At 40.9% G+C, this 20,655-nt stretch overlaps 1 protein-coding gene across 1 annotated transcript in view; it reads right to left on the reverse strand.

Annotated features, from left to right (window-relative positions):
- Positions 1-20,655, reverse strand: part of pmfbp1 (polyamine modulated factor 1 binding protein 1) — a 967,668-nt gene that overhangs the window by 125,286 nt on the left and 821,727 nt on the right. The window contains exons 31-32 of the mRNA XM_078544531.1: positions 20,421-20,578; positions 18,702-18,948 (exon numbers count right to left, since the gene is read on the reverse strand). Coding sequence (XP_078400657.1) covers positions 18,702-18,948; positions 20,421-20,578 — 405 coding nt within the window. The remainder of the gene's footprint in view (positions 1-18,701; positions 18,949-20,420; positions 20,579-20,655) is intronic.

Raw genomic sequence — 20,655 nt, forward strand, 5'->3', positions numbered from 1 at the left:
TTTCTATGAATGCACTATTTGTTGTGTTTAATTACAGTTTTATATATCACAGAAATTTTACACTGAAATTCCTCATCTCTGGAACTATTCTCGTGAACCTTTTTCTACACTCTCTCCAATGCCATATGGCACCCAGAATTGGATGCAATATTCCAGCTGAGGCCAACTAGTGTCCTATACAAGTTCACCATAACCTCCTTGCTCTTGTACTCAGTGTCCCTATTAATAAAGGCCAGGATACAGTATGTTTTATTAACAACACTTTCAACCGGTCCCGTCACATTCAATCACTTATGCACATATAGATCCAGGTCCCTCTGTGCCTGCACCCTCTTTAGAATTTGCTTTTATTTTATATTGTCTCTCCATGTTCTTTCTACCAAAATGAATCACTTCACACTTCACATTGAACTTGTTCACCCATTCCACCAACTTGTCTATGTACCTTTGAAGTTCTACACTATCCTCTTCACAGTTCACAATGCTTCCAAGTTTCGTATCATCTGCAAACTTTGAAATTATGCCCTGTACACCATGGTCTAGGTCATTAATATATATCAGGAAAGCAAGGGTCCCAATGCTGACCCTGGGAAACTCCACTACAAACCTTTCACCAACCGAAAAACATCCATTAACCACTACCTCCTGTGTCCTGTCACTGAACGAATTGTGTATCTAGGTTGCTACCGTCCTTTTTAATCCATGAGCTATAACTTTACTCACAAGTCTGTTGTGTGGAACTGTATCAAATGCTTTTTTGGAAGTCTATGCACACTACATCAACTGCATTGCCCTCATCAACAACATTACCTCTTCTAAAAGCTTCAGCAAGTTAGTTAAACATGATTTTCCCTTAAGAAATCCATGCTAGTTTTCTTTAATTAACCTACATTTGTCCATGTGACTTAATTTTGTCCTGTATTATTGTTTCTAGAAGTTTCCCCACCACTGAAGTTAAACTGACTGGCCTGTAGTTGCTAGGCTTATCTTTACAACCTTTTTTGAACAAGGGTGTAATGTTTCCAATTTTCCAGTCCTCTGTTACCACCCCCAAATCTAAATAAGACTGAAAAATCATGGTCAGTGCCTCTGCAATTTTAACTCTCACTTCCCTCAGTATCATTGGATGCATCTCATCCCAACCTTGCGCATTAGCAACTTTAAGTACAGACAACCTATCCAAACCTCTTCCTTATCAGGTTTAAACCCTTCTATGTCCGAATTACCTCCTCTTTCACCATGGCATGGGTAGCATCTTCTTCCTTTGTAAAGACAGATGCAAAGTTTTCATTTAATAACTCTGCTATGCCTTCTGCTTCCATAAGTAAACCCCTTTTCTAATCCCTACTTGGTCCTATTCCTCCTAGTATCATGCTTTTAGTATTTATATGCCTATAGAAGACCTTGGGATTCCCTTTTATGTTGGCTGCCAGTCTCTCTTCATATTCCTTCTTTGCTTCTCTTATTTATTTCTAACCTCCCCTTTGAACCTTCTATATTCAGCCTCGTTCTCAATTGTATTTTCTACCTGACATCCATTGTAAACACAGTTTTTCTTTTTTATCTTATTTCTTCTGTCACCCAGGGAGCTCTGGCTTTGTTTGCCCTACCTTTCCCTTTCGAGGGAACATACCTTGACTGTACCCGAAATACTTCTTCTTTGAAGGTGGCACGTTGTTCAGCTATTGTTTTTCTGGCCAACCTTTGATTCCAATTTATTTTGGCTCTTACCTCATTGAAGTTGGCTTTTCCCCAGTTAGTTATTCTTAATCTGGGTTGTTCTTTGTCCTTTTCCATAGTCAGCCTAAACCTTAGGATACAGTGATCACTGTCCCCTAAATGTTCTCCTATTGACACTTGATCCACTTGGCCCACTTCATTCTCAAGAACCAGGCCCAGCAGTGCCTCATTCCTCATTGGGCTGGAAACATACTGCTGGAAAAAATTTTCCTGAACACATTCTAGGAACCCTTGCCCCTCACTGTCCTTTACACTACTACTATCTCAGTCAAGATTCAGATAAAGTCCCCCATTATAACTACCCTCTAATTTTTGTACCTCTCTGCAATTTCCTTGCAAATTTGTTCCACTACATCCTTGCCTCCAGTTGTTGGCCTGTAGAAAACAGCAAGCAATGTAATTGCCCATTTTTGTTCCTTAGCTCTAACCAGATAGATTCATCCTTAACCCCTCTTGGACATTCTCTTTCTCTAGCACTACAATACTCTCCTTAATCAATCTGCCAGCCCGCCCCTGTTTCTTCCTTTTCTATCTTTCCTCGAACCTTGCATCCAGGAATAGTTAATACCCAGTCCTGCCCTTCTTTGAGCCAGATCTCTGTTATAGCCACGTCGTATTTCCAACGTTACAGACAATCTGTGTCTGTAACTCACCAAACTTATTTACCACACTCTGTGCAGTCACATACATGCACAGTAAGAGAATGCACAGTTAAATTTCTGAAAGAAATTAGTATTAGTAAAAAATAGAACTGGAGAAATTAATGGGACTGAAAGTTGATAAATCCTCTAGGCTTGATGATTTACATCCCAAAGTGTTGAAAGAGGTGGCTGTAGAGATAGTGGATGTATTGGTGGTCATCATCTAAAATTCTACAGATTCTGGAATGCTTCCTGCAGATTGGCAGGTAGCAAATGTAACCCCACTTTTTCAGAAAGGAGGGACATAGAAAACAGGGAACTACAGACCTGTTAGCCTGACATCAGTAGTAGGGAAAATGCTAAGATTTATTATAAAGGATGTGATAACTGGACGCTTAGAAGATAATGGTAAGATTGGGCAGAGTCAACATGGGCCAGAATTTTACGTGCTGCGATCAGACACGCGGCAACCTGACCTAGCGCAAAATCGCAAGAGAAAACATCGGGCACCCCGATGTCATAGCAATGTAGCGCCATATTACAGTCAGTGGGCATGCTACCGAATCCTGCAATCAAAACTCCAGTTAATCCAATTAAAGCCACAATTGACCAGGACTTTTATTGACCCGTGCACTTTTACGCTTGGCGTACGGGCCAATCAACCAGGTGGCTTTCACTTTTTTGCATCAGTCTTGATCCAGAGCGGGATAAAATGCCCAGGAGATGTTTGAAGGTTGAGCAGTTAGGAGTATCGCTGTCAGTTGTTTGTAGTTGCATTAGAGATAGTTTGTGGCATTTTTTGTGTGCCAATATCCTTTGGACAATATTGCAGCTCCCTGAGGCAGCTCCACAGCCATTGTCAGCCTTTAGGAGCTCATTGTATGCCACCCGCCTCACTTGTCTCAGCACCTGCCCTCTTCCCACACACCCCCCAACCCCCCCAGCAGCGCTGAGCCTCTCTCAGTGCTTGTTTCACGCTGGCTGCCAGTTAATTGGTCAGCCAGTGTGCAATTGCGTGTGATCGTGGCCAGAAATGCATATTGCGTTCTCTTCCGGGCCCACCGATCGCGTGTGCATGATAAGCACAAAATTTAGGCCGTTGATTTAAGAAAGGGAAGCTATGTTTGACAAATCTGTTGGAGAGGCTTTTGAGGATGTAACTAGCAGAATAGAATAGGGGGATCCAGCAAATGTATTTGGATTTTCAGAAGGATTTCGATAAGCTCCCACACAGGAGGTTAGTAAGCAAAATTAGAGCACATCGCAATGGGACTAATATATGGGCATGGATTGAGAATTAGTTAATGGACAGAAAACAGAGAGTAGGAATAAGCGGGTCATTCTCAGGTTGGCAGGCTGTGAACAGTGGGGTACTATAAGGATCCGTGCTTGGGCTGCAGCTGTTCACAATCTATATTAAAGATTTGGATGTGGGGATTAAATGTAATATTTTCAAGTTTGCTGATGGCACAAAACTAGGTGGGAATGTGAGTGTCAGGAGGATGCAAAGAGGCTTCAAGGGGATTCAGACAGGCTAAGTGAGTGGAAAAGAACATGGCAGATGGAATATAATGGAGAAAAATGTGAAGTTATCCACTTTGGTAGAAAAAAACAGAAATGCAGAGTATTTCTTAAATGGTTAGAGACTGGGAAGTGTTGATGTGCAAAGGGACCTGGGTATCCTTGTTCATAAGTCACTGAAAGCTAACATGCAGGTGCAGCAAGCAATTAGGAAGGCAAATAGTATGTTGCCCTTTACTGCAAGAGAATTTGAGTATAGGAGTAAAGAAGTCTTGCTGTAATTGTATAGAGCCTTGGTGAGACTGCACCTTCAGTGGTGGGGAAGCTTCTAGTGAAAATTATTTGGGATAGAATTAGTAGTCACATGGAAAAATGTAGGTTGATTAGGAAGAGCCAGCATGGATTTCTAAAAGGGGAATTGTGTTTAACTAACTTGCTGGAGTTTTTTAAAGAGGTAACAGAGAGGGTTGATGAGGGTAATACTGATGATGTGGTGTACATGGATTTTCAAAAGGCATTCGATACAATGCCACACAACAGACTTATGACAAAAGTTATAGCTCATGGAGTAAAAGGGACAGTAGCAAAGTGGATACAAAATTGGCTGAGTAATAGGAAACAGAGGGTAATGGTCAATGGATATTTTTCAGGCTGCAGGAAGGTTTGTAGTGGAGTTCCCCAGGGACCTTTGCTTTTCCTGATGTATATTAATGATCTAGATCTTAGTGTGCAGGGGACAATTTCTAAGTTTGCAGATGATAGGAAACTTGGAAGCATTGTAAACTGTGCGGAGGACAGTATAGAACTTCAAAAGGATATAAACAAGTTGGTGGAGTGGGCAGATAGGTGGCAGATGAAGTTCAATGCTGAGAAGTGTGAGGTGATTCATTTTGGTAGGAAGAACATGGAGAGACAATACAAAATAAGCGGTATAATTCTTGAGGTGTCCAGGAGTAAAGAGACCTGGGTGTATATATGCATAGATTATTGAAGGTGGCAGGACAGGTGGAGAGAGCAGTTAATGAAGCACAGGATTTTATTAATAGGGAATAGAGTACCAGAGCAGGGAGGTTATGCTGAGCTTATATAAAACACTAGTTAGACCTCAACTGGAGTATTGTGCACAGTTCTGGGTGCCACACTATAGGAAGGATGTGATCGCATTGGAGAGAGTGCAGAAGAGGTTTACAAGAATGGTTCCAGGGATCAGAAACTTGAGTTATGAAGATAGATTGGAGAGGTTGGGACTGTTCTCCTTTGAGAGGAGAAGGCTAAGAAGAGGTTCATTGGAGGTCTTCAAAATCATGAGGGGGTTGGATAGAGTAGATAGGGAGAAACTGTTCCTGCTTGTCAGGGGATCGAGAATGAGCGGGCACAGGTTTAAAGTGAATTGCAAAAGAAGCAAGTGTGATGTGAGAAAAAACTTTTCCACACAATCGGTTCTGGAATGCACTGCCTGGAAGTGTGGTGGAGGCAGGTTCAATTGAGGCATTCAAGAGGGCAATAGATGATTATTTGAATAGAAGCAGTGTGCAAGGGTATGGGGGAAAAGCAGGAGAATGGCACTAAGTGATGATGCTCATTTGGAGAGCTGATGCAGATATGATGGGCTGAATGGCCTCCTTCTACGCCGCAACAACTCTGTGATTCTGTGACCTGAAGTATTGTATACTGCTTTGGTCTTCTTACCTAAGGAAGGATATCCTTGCCATAGAGGGAGTGCAACGAGGGTTCAACAGACTGATCCCTGTAACAGTGAAATCGTCTTATGAGAAAAGTTTGAGGAGACTGGGCCTACATTCTCTAGAGTTTAGAAGAATGAGAGGTGATCTCATTGAAGCATACAAAGTTCTTACAGGGCTCGACAGGGTAGGTGCAGGAAAGATATTTCCTGGCTGGGGTGTCTAGAACCAGGGAACACCGTCTAAGAATAAGAGGTAGGCCATTTAGGTCTGGGATGAGGAGGAATTTCTTCACTCAGAGGGTGGTGAATCTTTGCAAATCTCTACCCCAGAGGGCTGCGGAGGCTCAGTCACTGGGTGGAATTTTCCGTGCCTATTGGTATCGGGGTCATGGCAGGTGTGAGAAGATATTCTGGCAAGAAGGTGAAAAATCGGTTTCATGACATTGTGAAATCGTCTGCGTCACCTATCAATGGCGGGCCGCCGCCAGACGTTGGGAACTTCATTTTAATATATCTGCATATCATTATAAGCCCCGCTTGTCGGAATCATTCCCCCAAAGCTGGATCATCCAGGCACACCTGCATGCAATCACACTGACTGGTTTCACAACTGAACATAAGCAGCGAGCTGCACTTCATTCGGGACTTGAGGCTTGTTTGCCTACCTTGCTTCGGGTAGCACGCGTGGTTATCAGCGCCATGCTTCACAGGCAGCGCCACATCACTTTTAGGGGGGCTCAGGGGCAGGTCTCTTCTTACAAGACCAGCCATAAGGCAGGGGTGACTTTTCAACGGCTGCAGGGCTAGGGCTTGCTTGGGGAAGTGGAAGAAGTGGCCTCAGACAAGGGAGAAGGCTGCAGGTCTAAGGCTGTACTGGGGAAGGGAGGGGTCCCAGGGTGTGTGTGGGGGCACATGTTTATCTGTGCAAGTGGCCTCAAGAGGGTGAGGGCTGAGGGGGTAGTCTCCAGGGATGAGGCCAGATGGAGATGTTAGGGTGTGTGTGAATGAGTGATTGCTGATGTCCCTTTAGCTGGCAGTGAGTGAGATGCCAGTGAATGTGTGATGGGCTTGTGAGTATGTCAGTTTAAAGTAATAAGATGGTTGTCTTACCCTAGCGGCACGGATGGGATCATTCATCCTCTTTCTGTACTGGATGGCAAACCTCTCCTGTGCAGCATTGGCACTAACCATACTCCCAAGCCGGAGTGGTGACACTGATGGGCCTCCTGCAGCCAGAGTGGGGGTAGAGGACATCATGGTAGGTTCCAATGATGTCCAGAAGGCGCCCCAGGGATGCGTCATTGAATTGGGGGACTGCAGTCTTCTTGCCTTTCAGGGCCATGTCTTCTGTGCAGCAGTCCTGGGCTGGAAGCACTGAGAGGTGTGCACACGGCTGCACTTTAAATATGGCACCCGGCATGAGGAAGTGGCGAGGTGACGGTATGGCGGGCGAATCAGAGGCCGCCCGCCAGCCAAATGAAGTGTTTCCCAGAATGCATGGTTAATGAGGCAGGAATAGGATGATACGGTGTGAAAACCCACCATTGTGGCCAGCGGGTAAAACATCCTTTTTCACACCTGCGGCCACAGAAACGCCTATCTATCCCCTAACCATTGAATCACCAATCACTTCCTTGTATCCCCCTGTACACCTGAGCCACCGGTCATGCCATGGACTTGGCTCTGGCTGCACTCCCCAGATGAATCATCACTCTTATCAGTATTCAGAACTGAAAACTGGTTGGAGAGTGGGATGCATTCAGGGGACTCCTGCACTACCTGCCTGTCCCTTTTTGACTGCCTGGTGGTCACCCATTCCCTCTCTTCCTACGTACTTTTAAGCCATGGAGAGACCACATTGATAAAGATGCTATCCACAAAGCCCTTAACCTCATGGATGCACCATGGTGATGCCAGCTGCTGCTCAAGTTCTGAAACCCAGAGCTCAAGCTGCTGTAACTCGGATTTCCTGCATAAATGGTTATCCAAGACATAGGAAGTGTCCTGAAATCCTCATATGGCACAGGATGTGCATTCTAGAAATCTGAGCAGCCCTGCCATTTCCTTATTTATTAGTTAACCTTGCTACTGCTAATAGATCCTAACAATACTAATAAAGTTTACCATTGCTAATGAACCTTACCGCTATTAAGGAACCTTACTAATACTGATAAATCCTACTAATACTTAACATACCTCACCATTAGTAATAAACCTTACTTGAAAATAAAAGATGATACTCACCAGCTACTCACTTATTACTATTTAATATTTTTATCATTTTTAATGTGCTAGTTGTTTAGAATCAGTTCCTAAGCATCAATACTCACCAGCCAATCAACTTATGACTTTCCTCTGATGTCACACCTTGAGTTTTGTTCCCAAACAAGGCTCTGAACCCACAGACTGTGTAATAGATAGTCCTGCTCTCGCTGAACTCTCGGCTTTTCACTGGTCCTGCTCTCGCTGAACTCTCGGCTTTTCACTGGTCCTGCTCTCGCTGAACTCTCGGCTTTTCACTGGTCCTGCTCTCGCTGAACTCTCGGCTTTTCACTGGTCCTGCTCTCGCTGAACTCTCGGCTTTTCACTGGTCCTGCTCTCGCTGAACTCTCGGCTTTTCACTGGTCCTGCTCTCGCTGAACTCTCAGCTTTTCACTGGCCCTGCTCTTGCTGAACTCTCAGTTTTCATTTATTTCCACTTACTTATCATGGCAATGGGGCTTTACTTTTCAATACTATCAATATTATTAACTCCTAGTCCAGGTTGTTCCTTTCCTATCCCAAACTGAGGCATCCCATGCAGCTTCATTGATTAGTTCTAGTCAAAATTTCTCCAGTATCTTGTCCATCTTTCCAATACCAGTTTCCTACCACAATTCAATCAAGTGGCAAATGAGTCCAAAATCAACAAAATTTAAGTTACTCCACGTCTTCATGCTGCAGTTGCAATTAACTAATTATGAACAAAATTGTTAGTTATCCTTTTGGATGTCCACAGTTATTGCAAGCAAATTATGCAAAGTATTACAAATTGATTCTCAAAAAGAAAAGAACTTGCATTTATATAGCGTTTTTCATGACTTCAGGATATCCCAAAACACTTCAAAGTCAATGAAACACATTTTAAGTGTATTCTCTGTTGTAATATAGAGAAACATGGTAGCTAATTTATGCTCAACAAGGTCCCACAAATGGCAAAGAGATGTGACATTATATCTGCTTTTCATGGGGTTGGTTGAGGGGTAAGTATTGGCCCCATTACCAGGATAATTCCTCCAACCTTCTTCAAAAGATGCTGTGGGATCTTTTACGCCCCCAATTTAGGAGCCAATGCTGCCTCAATTTAGGATCTCATCTAAAAAACAGCACAATGCAGCAGTCCCTCAGTAGTGCACTGGAGGGCCAGCCTAGCTATGTGCTCAAACCGCTGGAGAGAGCCTTGAAACCATAACCAGGTAAGTGTGTGACTGGAACAAAGCTGACACCATGATAGTACACAATAAATTGAGAGTGAATTGATTAACTCCTTCAAAAAGGAGATAGACAAATATCTTTTTGGAAACAGGATTGAAGATTAGATTGAGGTGATATGCTTGGCTTCTGCCTCAGTAAAACTCTGTCCACAATTCAATTGGGAGGAAGGCAAGGGAATCTACTTCCTTCTTTCCACATATCCAGCAACAACTTTTGGGGAATATTTCAGGTCTACCAAGGAATTCCAAGCTTTACATCTTTGTTAAACTCAGCAGAAGTCGCACCTATGTAGGTATTGGTTCTATATCGCCTCTAAGAAAGCTAGAGACATTTCCAGGAGGCAAGGTCATCAATCCAGAGAAAATCAGTTAGATTCTATAAGCCTTAGTTATCTCTGTGGGGAACAAATAAGTTTAAAAAAAAACTTTTATCTTTGGTCTGTTAAGGGTGTCACTTCAATTGCTTGGCACTTCTTTACACCAGGAACCTCTGCAGTGCCCCAGGCTACAGCTGCTGACCATCTACACCAATTATTTAAATTTGGGAGGAAGTCCACGTTGTATGGCAGCAGAACAGGGACCTGGGAATTTTGGGTCCAAAGTAACGGGGGTTGAGTCTACTATAATGTAGGAAATATGTGATCTGTGGAAGAATCAGGTAGCCGGGCTATTCTCATTCCATACTTATTATTAGGGATGGACAATAAATGCGGCCTAGCCAGTAACCCCCACATCCCATGAACGAATATATAAAAAAAACTTTATGTCCATAGGTTTGCTTTCTGAGACACATTATCATTCACCACAGACAAATTATGGAGAATCGCTTATTTCCATCACCTTTGCTGTTTGTTACAGATAATTGGCACTTACTGAGAACCAAATATCCACAATATAAATTTTAATAAGCTACTGTCATTGTATAAATGTTCCAAATTCTGGATTAGATTGGTCTATATGTATAATTTGCGGCTTGTAAAAAAAATGTACCTAAAGAGGGTTTCTTGCTTTTGGTGAGTAGTCTACAAAGTTGCAATTTATTTGAAGCATAGCTATATATCTTTTTATTCATTCAAGGGATGTGAAGGCAGCTTTTGTTGCCCAACCCTAATTCCCTCCCACCATATCCTGCACAAATGACAGATTTAAGCTGTTCCAGGATGTCAACCTCTTGCAAACTGCCCAAGCAATCTATTATGCAAAGCTATACTGATCAAACATCCACACAGAAATATCTCCTGAAAGTCGCATGCTGATCACTTCATAGCAGGACCCGAGACTTGTCAATCTAGAAGTTCAGGAAATTCAGTCCCTCTTGTGTTTATATTTCTTATTTGTTGGTTTGTTGTTTAGATTTTATGCGCCTGGGGGTTTGGGAAGAGGCTTGTTTTAGCACTATTGTCTCATTGGCTGATAATCCTAAATTAGAATGCCAAGGCTGTTACTATCAGCCATTGGAAGTTAATGCAAACTAACGGGAACATGGATTCCTATGTGGTCCTTGAGACTCGGTGATGTGCATTTCTGCATCCCATGAAGCCAAAAGCTTACTCAGTCTGCTCTACAATAGGCATTCACTTCAATACAATATATAGTCTATACTAGGGGATACAGTTTCAAAATAAGGGGTCTCCCATTTAAGACAGAGATGAGGAAGAATTTTTTTCTCTCAGAGGGTCATTAATCTTTGGAATTCGCTACCCTAGAGAGCAGGGGGTCTGGGTCATTGAATATGTTCAACGCTAAGTTAGATAGATTTTTGATCTGCAAGGGAGTCGAGGCTTGTGGAGGACAGGCAGGAAAGTGGAATTAAAACCACAATCCGATCAGCCATGATCTTATTGAATGGTGGTGCAGGCTCAAGGGGCCAAATGGTCTACTCCTGCTCCCATTTCTTAAGTTCTTATGGCTAAAAAAAACTTAATTCAATGTACAATAAACATACACTTGAATATTCAAACTCCATCACTACAAGAAGATTTTGAATCAATAAAAATAGATGTCTAACAATCTTATCTGGCTAGGGCAATTAATCTAACTCTGGCTTAGCACTGAATCTGTCTTCTACCTCTGACCTTGAAGTGATTTCTTTATTTTCTTTATTTTCCCTGATTTATTGTAACAAGTTTAACGCCTAACAGCTGTACCCCTAGCCAAGCTGTTCCAGTAGAGCTACAAAACTGACATATACCCAACAATTTAGAAAATTGCTCAGGTATGTTCTTACAATTATGAGTTTTATGAGATTATTACATTTGGGACTATAGCTTTAAATTTAGGGTAATAACAAACTGCTCACCTATGCTCAGTTTGGGTTCCACCAGGACCATTTGCTCCTTGACCTCATTACAGTCTTGGTCCAAACATGGACAAAAGAGCTGAATTTTTGACCAATGGTGGCATCAAGAAACCCTAGCAAAACTGAAGTCAATGGGAATCAGGGGGAAAACTCTCCACTGGTTGGAGTCATATCTAGCACAAAAGAAGATGGTTCTAGTGGTTGTTCCAGATGAATCATAGTTCCAGGACAACACTGCAGGAGTACCTCAAGGTAGTGTCCAAAGCCCAACCATCTACAGCTGCTTCATCAATTACCTTCCCTCCGTCATAAGGTCAGAAGTAGGGATGTTTGCTGATAATTGCACCGTGTTCAGTACCATTCATAACTCCTCAGATACTGAAGCAGTCCATGTCCATATGCAGTAACATTCTGGCTTGGGATGATAAGCGACAAGTGACATTTGTGCCATACAAGTGCCAGGCAATGACCATCTCCAACAAGACAGAATCTAATCATCCCTCCTTGACATTCAATGCCATTACCATCACTGTTTCCTCAACATCAACATTCTGGGGGCTACCATTGACCAGAAACTTAAATGAACCGTCCACATAAATACTGTGGCTACAAGAGCAGGTCAGAAGCTGGGAATTCTATGATGAGTAACTCACCTCCTGACATCCCAAGCTTGTCTACCTTCTACAAGGAACAAGCCAAGGATGTGGCGGAACACTCTCCACTTGCCTGGATGAGTGTGGCTCCAACAAAACCCAAGAAGCATGACACAATCCAAGACAAAGCAACTCGCTTGAACATTGACTTCCTCCACCACCGGCACAAGCAGCAGTACCATATACAGGATGCACTCAGCAACTCGCCAAGCCTCCTTCAATAGCACCTTCCAAACCTGTGGCCTTTACCACCTAGAAGGAGGGGGGCAGCAGACGTGTGGGAACACCACCATTTGCAAGCCCCCCTCCAAGTCTCACATCCTCCTGACTTGGAACCATATCGCTGTTCCTTCACTGTTGCTCATCCAAAAACCTGAAACTCCCTTTTTAACAGCACTATATATGTACATACAGCAGATGGATTGCAGTGGTTCAAGAAGATGGTTCACTATCACCTTCTCAAGGGCCATTAAGAATGGGCAATAATGCTGGCCTTGCCATCAACGCTCACATTCCTTCAAAAAATAAAAAGCTAATACTGTGCAATGAAATTGTTGTCAAACACCACAGAGATCAAGTCATGTTGCAGATTAAATCACAATATGCAAACTGCAATAAATATGAAACCACATAAAACTTAAATAAAAGCACTGACATTGGCAGCAAATCTGAAAAGTTAAGATTCAACATAAATAAATTAGTTATTCAGCTTCTAAATACTTCCATATCATAGTTTGGTAATAATGAAGGAAGTTTGAAATTACGACAAAATTTGAAATAACGTTAGTATTGATGGAAGATTTGCCAGTGGCCTGGTCTCAATTACAAGGTGGTGAACCCAGAAACTTTAGGACTTATAATTAGTAGGTTTCAACTTACTCATAGCTGGAGATGCTGCTATGTTTTAAGAATATTGTAGATTTATTTTAACAAATGATTGAAATAATTTCTCATTAGATTCATGAAAGATGTATTGGTACACAATTCCAGATGGTAGGTTGCAAAACAAACTTGGGTTAAATATTCTTCCCTGGATATTTCTATGGGCAGATGATAGAAGACATTTACAAATGATGATGCCTGTTCCAAGCTAATGCTGCATATTTTTTACATATCACAAACAATAGTTACTTTTCAACAGAGTAAAGAAACCAAACTTTCCTGGGGATTGGTGAATATAATGGATTCCTTTGAGCCTGATCATGAAGTGATTTGTTCATTTCCATGTGCCTTCCTTTTCAGCCTGCCAACACGGTGCCTCTTTTTTAGTATATATTTGACTTTCTTACTAAAATTTGGAGAACAAATATTTCCATAGCTCCACCATTGTTGTGCCCCTGAACTTGAACTTTCCCCACCAAAAACTGCTCAGTGTTATCTACTTTTAACTTGAAGGGAAACTATCCTGAGAAATTGGTAAATCATCTTTCCCTTTTGATTTAAAATTAATGTATTTGAGGAGTAGGGAGATGCTATACACATCAGATGCTACATATGGATGATCTGTACACAGAAATTTGATAGAAGTTGGCCTATTCATATTCCCTTCATCTCTTATCCTAATACTGTGAAATATTTGAATCAATCATATTAGGACAGTTGCTCTTTCTAGGATTTTATTTGGAGAATCTAGTACTTTATATTGCATGCTGAGTCAGATGTGCATTATTTGATTTTGTAAGACAATCACTGTATGGAAGCTCACTGCAGTAAACCTAGTGTATAATTTATGTAATAAAATCAGAACAAAATAAGGCCGTAAATGCATGAATATTTTGTATAGTATTCTTGTACTGTTACTGCTGTTTAAGTCAACAGCTGTTTCAAAAATAATTTAAAATAAAGAATAATGGTTACAATATTATAAAATAATAATAGAATCGAGATTCTCAAATGAGCTCATAAACCATGACAAGAAATCTATAACAGTTTATAAACGTTATTTGAACTCTAATATTAGATTGCAGCTTTGAAAGAATCACTCTAAGGTACATACTATTTTTCATGTGTACCCTAAGCTCCATGTAATACCTTTATTCAGCTTCAAGTGCTTCTGTGTTAATAGTACCCTTTGTGTTATAGATAATGTGCACACTGAAAAATTACGGCCAGAATCTTGTGCTGGTACTGGGAACAGGAAAGCGGACAGGGGCACTTAATTGTGCAGGAGATGAAATGTCAGTTTCCTGACCAAGGGATGAAAGTAGTGAATTAAGGTGGCAGCAGATTGTGCTTCCCAACAGCAAGTGGCGGGAACCTATTTTTAATGCATTAGCATGTTATGCATACTCATTAAAACAAAAAATTGCCAGATTAAATTGTACCTTTGCGATGAACTCTGCAGCAAATGAAAAACATGTGCGTTCAGATTCATGACTGGTTAAAGGTGGCATGCAATCCTGGTGGATTTGGTCTGAGTAGGAGCTGCTTATCTTGTACGGGGAGCTGTTCGGCCAGAGGAAAGGAGGCTTTGATGCACTGAGATCGAATGACAGCTGTGGAGGAGTGGGTTAGCAGCAGTTCCAGGGATCCAGAGGGGACAGTTAAGAAAGACGGTAGCTGCACTTCCAGGTGGAAAAACTTCCAGAACGACAGCCAGAATGATGCAGCTGGTTTGCAGGAAGTGGATGCCTGTTCAGGTGCCATTTAAATTTGGTGCCCAGACCTTTGACCACGTGAGGGAAGGATGGATTGGCAAATTCCTGTCTGCCCCCGCTATACGATTGAACCGGCCCCTTGCCTCTGCATAGATAATTGGCCGGCCGTCACATGATTGCGTCTCTGAGCGGAAGAACTGCAAGCTTCTGGTCCCATCGTTAGGACGTTCAACACAACAAGATTCCAGCCTACCAATTGATTAACAGACATAATATTGTTTATTCTTCCTCTCCAGCACTATTGCCAAAGTGTTAGCAAACGTTTTACCAATATTCTATCAACAATTAGGAAACAAAGTCATTTTTGACAAAAACAATCAGCTGACCAAGTAATTAAATGATAATGTTTAAAATCCTACCCGTTATCCTCCTGGGACCTTCACTCTGCCCCTCATTATAGGTATTTGAACTGTCAATTGAGTTTAGTCCACATGACATTGCACAAGGCTATAGGTCCAGATAACATTCCATCTGTAGTGCTGAAGACCTGTCCAGCAGAGCTACCCACAAGCCAATAGATGTGTAGTTATGACACTGGTAGGCATCTATTCAACAATGCAGAAGATTGCCCAGCTATGTCTTATCCATAAAAAGCAGGGCAAATCTAACCCAGCCAATTAATTGGAAAGTAGGAATATAGGATGATATGAATAGGCCATTTAACCCCTTGAGCCTTTTCCACCATTCTAGTAGATCTCAGCTGATCTGTACATCTGCTTCATTTAGCCACCATTTCGCCTAAGAAAAATCTACCGTATTCTTGAAAATTTTAATTGATTCAGCATCCATAGCCTTTTGAGGGAGATTTTCATTTCCCATAGTGTCAAAAAATGCTTCTTGATTTCATTCCCAGCTGGTTTAATTTTAATTTTAAGGTTATGGCCTCTTGTTCTAGATTCTTTATCAGATAAAATCATTTCTCTGATCTAATCCCTTTATCATTTTAAACACCTCAATTTGATCACCCCTCAACCTTCTATACTCAAGGGAATACAAACCAAGTTTATCCAAGCTGTTCTCATAATTTAATCCTTTCAGCCCTTACATCATTCTGGTGAATCTGCACTGCACTGACTCCCAGGCTTTTCTGAGTTGCGAAAAATGTACTGAATGTAGTTCAGATGGGGTCTGACCAAGTTCTCTACTACCAAAACACACTTCTTCACTTTTACATTCCAACCTGCTTGAGTTAAAGGCCTTCACTCCATTAGACTTTTAGATTACTTTTTGTACCGGTGCCCTCATTTTATGTGCTTTGACAGCTCCTGGTCTCTTTATATTAAGGGAATACTCTGATTTGTATTTCTTGATCCAAAGTGGATGACCTCACCACAATGAACTCCATCTACTAGGTTGTTGCCCACTCACTTAGTCTGTCTATGTTCCTTTGTAACTTCCTGCTCCCTATTAGCTCTTGCCAATTAATCAGCACTAGAAGTAATTAGTAATGCCATCAAGTGAAACCGACTCATGAATAACCTGCTAACCGACAATCTATTACAAGGTCAGAAGTGGGACTGTTAATTGACAATTCTACAGTTTTAAGGCCCATTCATAATTTCTCCAATAATAAAGCAGTCATGCCGTTCCAAAGTAATATTAAGGGAAACATTGAGACTTGGGTTGTTGACTGACAGGTAGCATTTGTACTACATATAAGTGGCAAATAATGATCTCCAACAAGAAAAAGCCCAGCCATTTCCCAACCTTCAAAGGCACCATCATTCTCGAGCCCCCCATCATGAACATGCTAGGGATTATCTTTGGCTAGAAGCTTAACTGAACTAGCAATGTGAATACCATGGCTACAAGAGCAGAGCAAAATTTGGGTACTCTGTGCTGAATAGGTCACCTTCAGGCCACTCAAAGCTTCTCCATCACCTAAATGCCTTACGTCAAGAGTGTGAGGGAACACTTGAGAAGATCAACGTCCCAGTCCATTGGGTTGGTATTCCTGCTTCTTAATATGGACGCCTACACCGCTAGTTCACTGTGGTTGCAGTACATACTATCTACAGCATGCATTGAATCACATTGCAGCAGCTTGCATCATTAAAACACCTCTAACATCCCAAAGGAAACTGGACACTGTGCAGAAGCTGAGAGTGAACTTAGTGGTGGGGGGGGGGGGTGTGATCAAAGCTGTAATAAGAAAACAATAGCTTGTATTTATATCACATATTTAACTTAAGAAAAAAAAGCTAACACACTTCACAGAAGTATAATCACTGAGCCAATGGTGGAGATAATAGGAGGAGTGAATAAAAATTTGGTCAAAAGAGAGAAAGGTGAAGAGGCAGGAAGTCTTACGATTGGAATAACACAACTTAGGGCTTGCAACAAAAGAAGTAGGTTCTGATGAGGACAGCTGTAAAGGTTTGGGAATGCGACAATTGGGAAATTATGGCTTATTGAAGACTGGGAGGCAGACAAGCATTCTGACAGCTTAAAAGCACTGGAAGAGCGATAGAGGAGGTAGAGAGGTGGAGCTATGTGTAATCAGTGTCCATGTGGGAGCTGAGCCCATAATATTGGATGGTATTGTCAAAGATCAGATGACAAAAGGAAGGGGCCGAGGATGGATTAGATGTTGCAAGGGGAAGAAGAAAGGCTCTGCTACAATTGGTAAATTGGGTATAGAATAGCCAAGTACACCTAAATAACAGCTGTCCCTTTGAGCTAGATAAGAGGTGAGGCAGTGGAGAAGGATGATGTGGTCAATAGTTTCAAAGGCTGCTGAAAGGTCAACGAGGACAAGAAGGGAGAATATAATTTGTAACTCGTATTAGGGCTTTCTCAATTCTGTAGAATGGTAGGAAATGTGATTCAAACAAGGAACTGCAGGAAAGGTGAGCATGGATTTGGTGAAGAGAGCATGTTGAAGGGCTCTGGAGAGGAAAGTGTTGATGGAATGCTTTGCATGAAAAACAGAAGAGTTGATGGTGGGTTTTCGAAGGGGGCTTAGCAAAGGGAAAAAGCCTGCTGACAGGTCTGGTTTGATAGGCAAGTGGAAAGGGGAGAAGTAGCAGAGACAGTTGAACAGATAGTCTCAATCTCAATTATATTAGACTGGATTTTGTTCTAAGCAGCAAATGAACTGTACAAATCTTCTGTTAGAATTGCACTTGTCCACAGAGTTTCCATGGGTTTTACACAGCAATTTTCTGTCAGCAGGATATCCAAATGGTGCAGCCTCTATAGGCCATCCAGGGCCTGGGTGAACAGTGCAAGTGACTACTGTGCATCTCTTTAACCAACCAGACTGAAGAATCATTAATGAGCAGCACAGAGTCTGAGGAAGGAAGGGTCAGTTAGAATAGTGAATTCAATGTCAAATCAAGTACAGAAACTAAAATAAAGAAAAGGAAAGAAAGATTAAATTAAGACACAGAGATAGAAGAGGCAGAAAAAGAAAGTTAAAAATAATCCAACAATAATTAAAATCTGAAGGAATGAGTCTCCACACTTGTTAAAGTTAATTTTCAGTGCCAGAGCGGTTGATTGGAAGTAATTAAGACTTATTGCATTGCTAAAAGGGTACTTTGACTGAAATGACTTGACTTTTTGTGCTTAGCTTAGTCTGCATATACAATGTTAGTACAGGAATTTCATGCTGCTTACTACATTTGAATGGGCACACCTTGGATAGCAACTTCTGGATTTTCATGTTTAACTGTATATGTGTGCTCAGTGAAAGCTGTTGTCTAATTTTCACAGCAACATCCACCCCATTATCTATGTCACCGTTAGATAGGTGTTGCAGTGAGATCTCAGGTGACTCACTACCATTTAATGGTTGTATTAACTCAATGAAACAGAAAAAATAATGAAAAGCATACGAGCAAAACCTTAATCCACCTAGAGTAAAATATACAGAAAATGTTCAGGGAACTGAAAGTTGCATTTCAATAGTTTAAAAAAAAAAGATACATTTTAGATTGGAAAATAAGGATATGCTCTTTTTTGCGTCAATCAGGTATTACATTGGAAAGTATATACCAAGAACATACCAGCAAATCCCAGCATGCCTTACCAAATTCTCTGCAGTTTTTATTGCTCTTTTGTAGATCTTGTTTCAGCTGCTCTATCTCTGCCTTAAGGGAAATGTTTTCATTTTCTTTTTGCTGCTTTTCCTTTTCCAGCCTCTGAAGATCCATCTCTAGGCCTTTCACCACAGTGCCTTGCTTCTCAATTTCTGTTACCTTCCCTTTGATACTATCATGAGCCTGAAGCAGGTCTGTTTCGGACTTCCTCAAGAGGTCATCTCTCTTCTGTATTGCCTTTGGAGGAAACCATGCAGAGTATGTATAGCGCAAATTCACTTCTAAGGGCATTATTTAAGTGGCCCAAAACCTATGCTTAATCACTTGGATCAGAAGTTGATCGTGCCCATCAGAAGCTGCATTAAAGCTTAAATCAGAAACATCAAAGTGACTATACAGCTTCAAACAACACATCAACCACAGAAGAACTGTGTTAAGAATAAATCTATAGGCTTATGAAGGTGACCAGCTGCAGATCCATTTTAAGGCCCTGAAATATGAATCAGCAGCAGCAACTTCATTAACTTAATAGGTAGGGTTTGAGATTAATATTGGTGCTAAAGTAATCTTATAAACCAACATATGCTTTTAAAAAATCTGTTTACCCACATTGGACTGCACTTTTAATCAGAAAGCAATTTAGGTAGCTGAAAGGTTTAAATCATAGAAATCATCAGCAGTCTATTTAGTTTAATCGTGTTGCAGTGTTTCTATTTTGCGAAGTAGTGTAAAAATGAATTATATCCAGGTTATTTTTGACACAACCCTCAAATGAACAAAAAAGTAACCCTCACAAGATAGTTGCTGGTATGAAATATTTTTCCTAACAAATGACGAACGTTGCTACATACCTATGAAATGATTAAGCAACAAAAACATTTCAACTCAATGAATACTACTTGTTCGTAATACTTGAGTTGTGAATGCCAGTTGTATATTAGTTTTCCCCCATGTTTCATATACTTGATGATATTGTACAGCCAACCTTCTGAAATGCAAGTATGATTAAATTAAAACTTTTTTTTCTGGGTTAGTTTGTTGTGTATCATGGGGCTATATGTTAAAAATCACAGCATCTGTTTGTTTTGTTTTACTTAAAAACACCCTTTTTATTACATTTCTGGTTAATTATAAATGAAAAACTTTTAGGGCAGCAAATTGTCACAAATTTGCCTCAAGCTAGTATCAGTTTTGACCAGTGTTTATGCTAAAGTGATAATGACTTTTTCCACATCGTAAGATAAGCAATCAATTTGCTAGCCAGCAGAGGCTAGATTAGAATGATTCTCAGGACAATGCAACACACATTGATCAGGAATGTAGAATCCTGAATAAAATTAGTAATGAAGTAGGTATTCCAGTAATTGGATTACTGAAAACACACACGATAAAATTACCCCCCTTATTGATAACACATAAAGGAGAAATTCTGTCTTTGGGACGAGGACCTTTTTAACTACATCTGTGAATATCCATATATTACCATTACTAAAGAATATTTTCAAATCTGTTATTTTCAAAATGATCAATTAGTGCTTTTAAAACAGTCTCAAATGGATTATAGTTTGATATTCATATCCTTGGCACTCCAACAAAAAGACATTGCAGTTTAGTTAAACATGTTTTGCAATACTGCATATTAAATTCCATATTATTTCAGGAATATACAACTGGATGGTAATATTTGCCTCTCTGCTTCAATTGCTCACCTGCTCTCGCTGGTTGTATAGTTTTCGACTGTTGCGGAGGTCATTTTCCAGTTGAATGATCTGCTGTCTCAGTTTGGCTGACTCAATTTGGTGTTTTTGCAACTCAGAGGCCACATCAAGTTGCAGGCTTTGGACAACTTTCTCCAAGCGTGCTACATCTTAGGTAAAATTTTAAATTCAAAATGTTACTGAATATTATTAAAGAATTTGGTGACTGTAAAAATGAATCAGTTGT

The sequence above is a fragment of the Cetorhinus maximus genome, chromosome 6 (assembly GCF_964194155.1).
Source record: "Cetorhinus maximus chromosome 6, sCetMax3.hap1.1, whole genome shotgun sequence".
In the NCBI taxonomy this organism is placed as follows: Eukaryota; Metazoa; Chordata; class Chondrichthyes; order Lamniformes; family Cetorhinidae; genus Cetorhinus; species Cetorhinus maximus.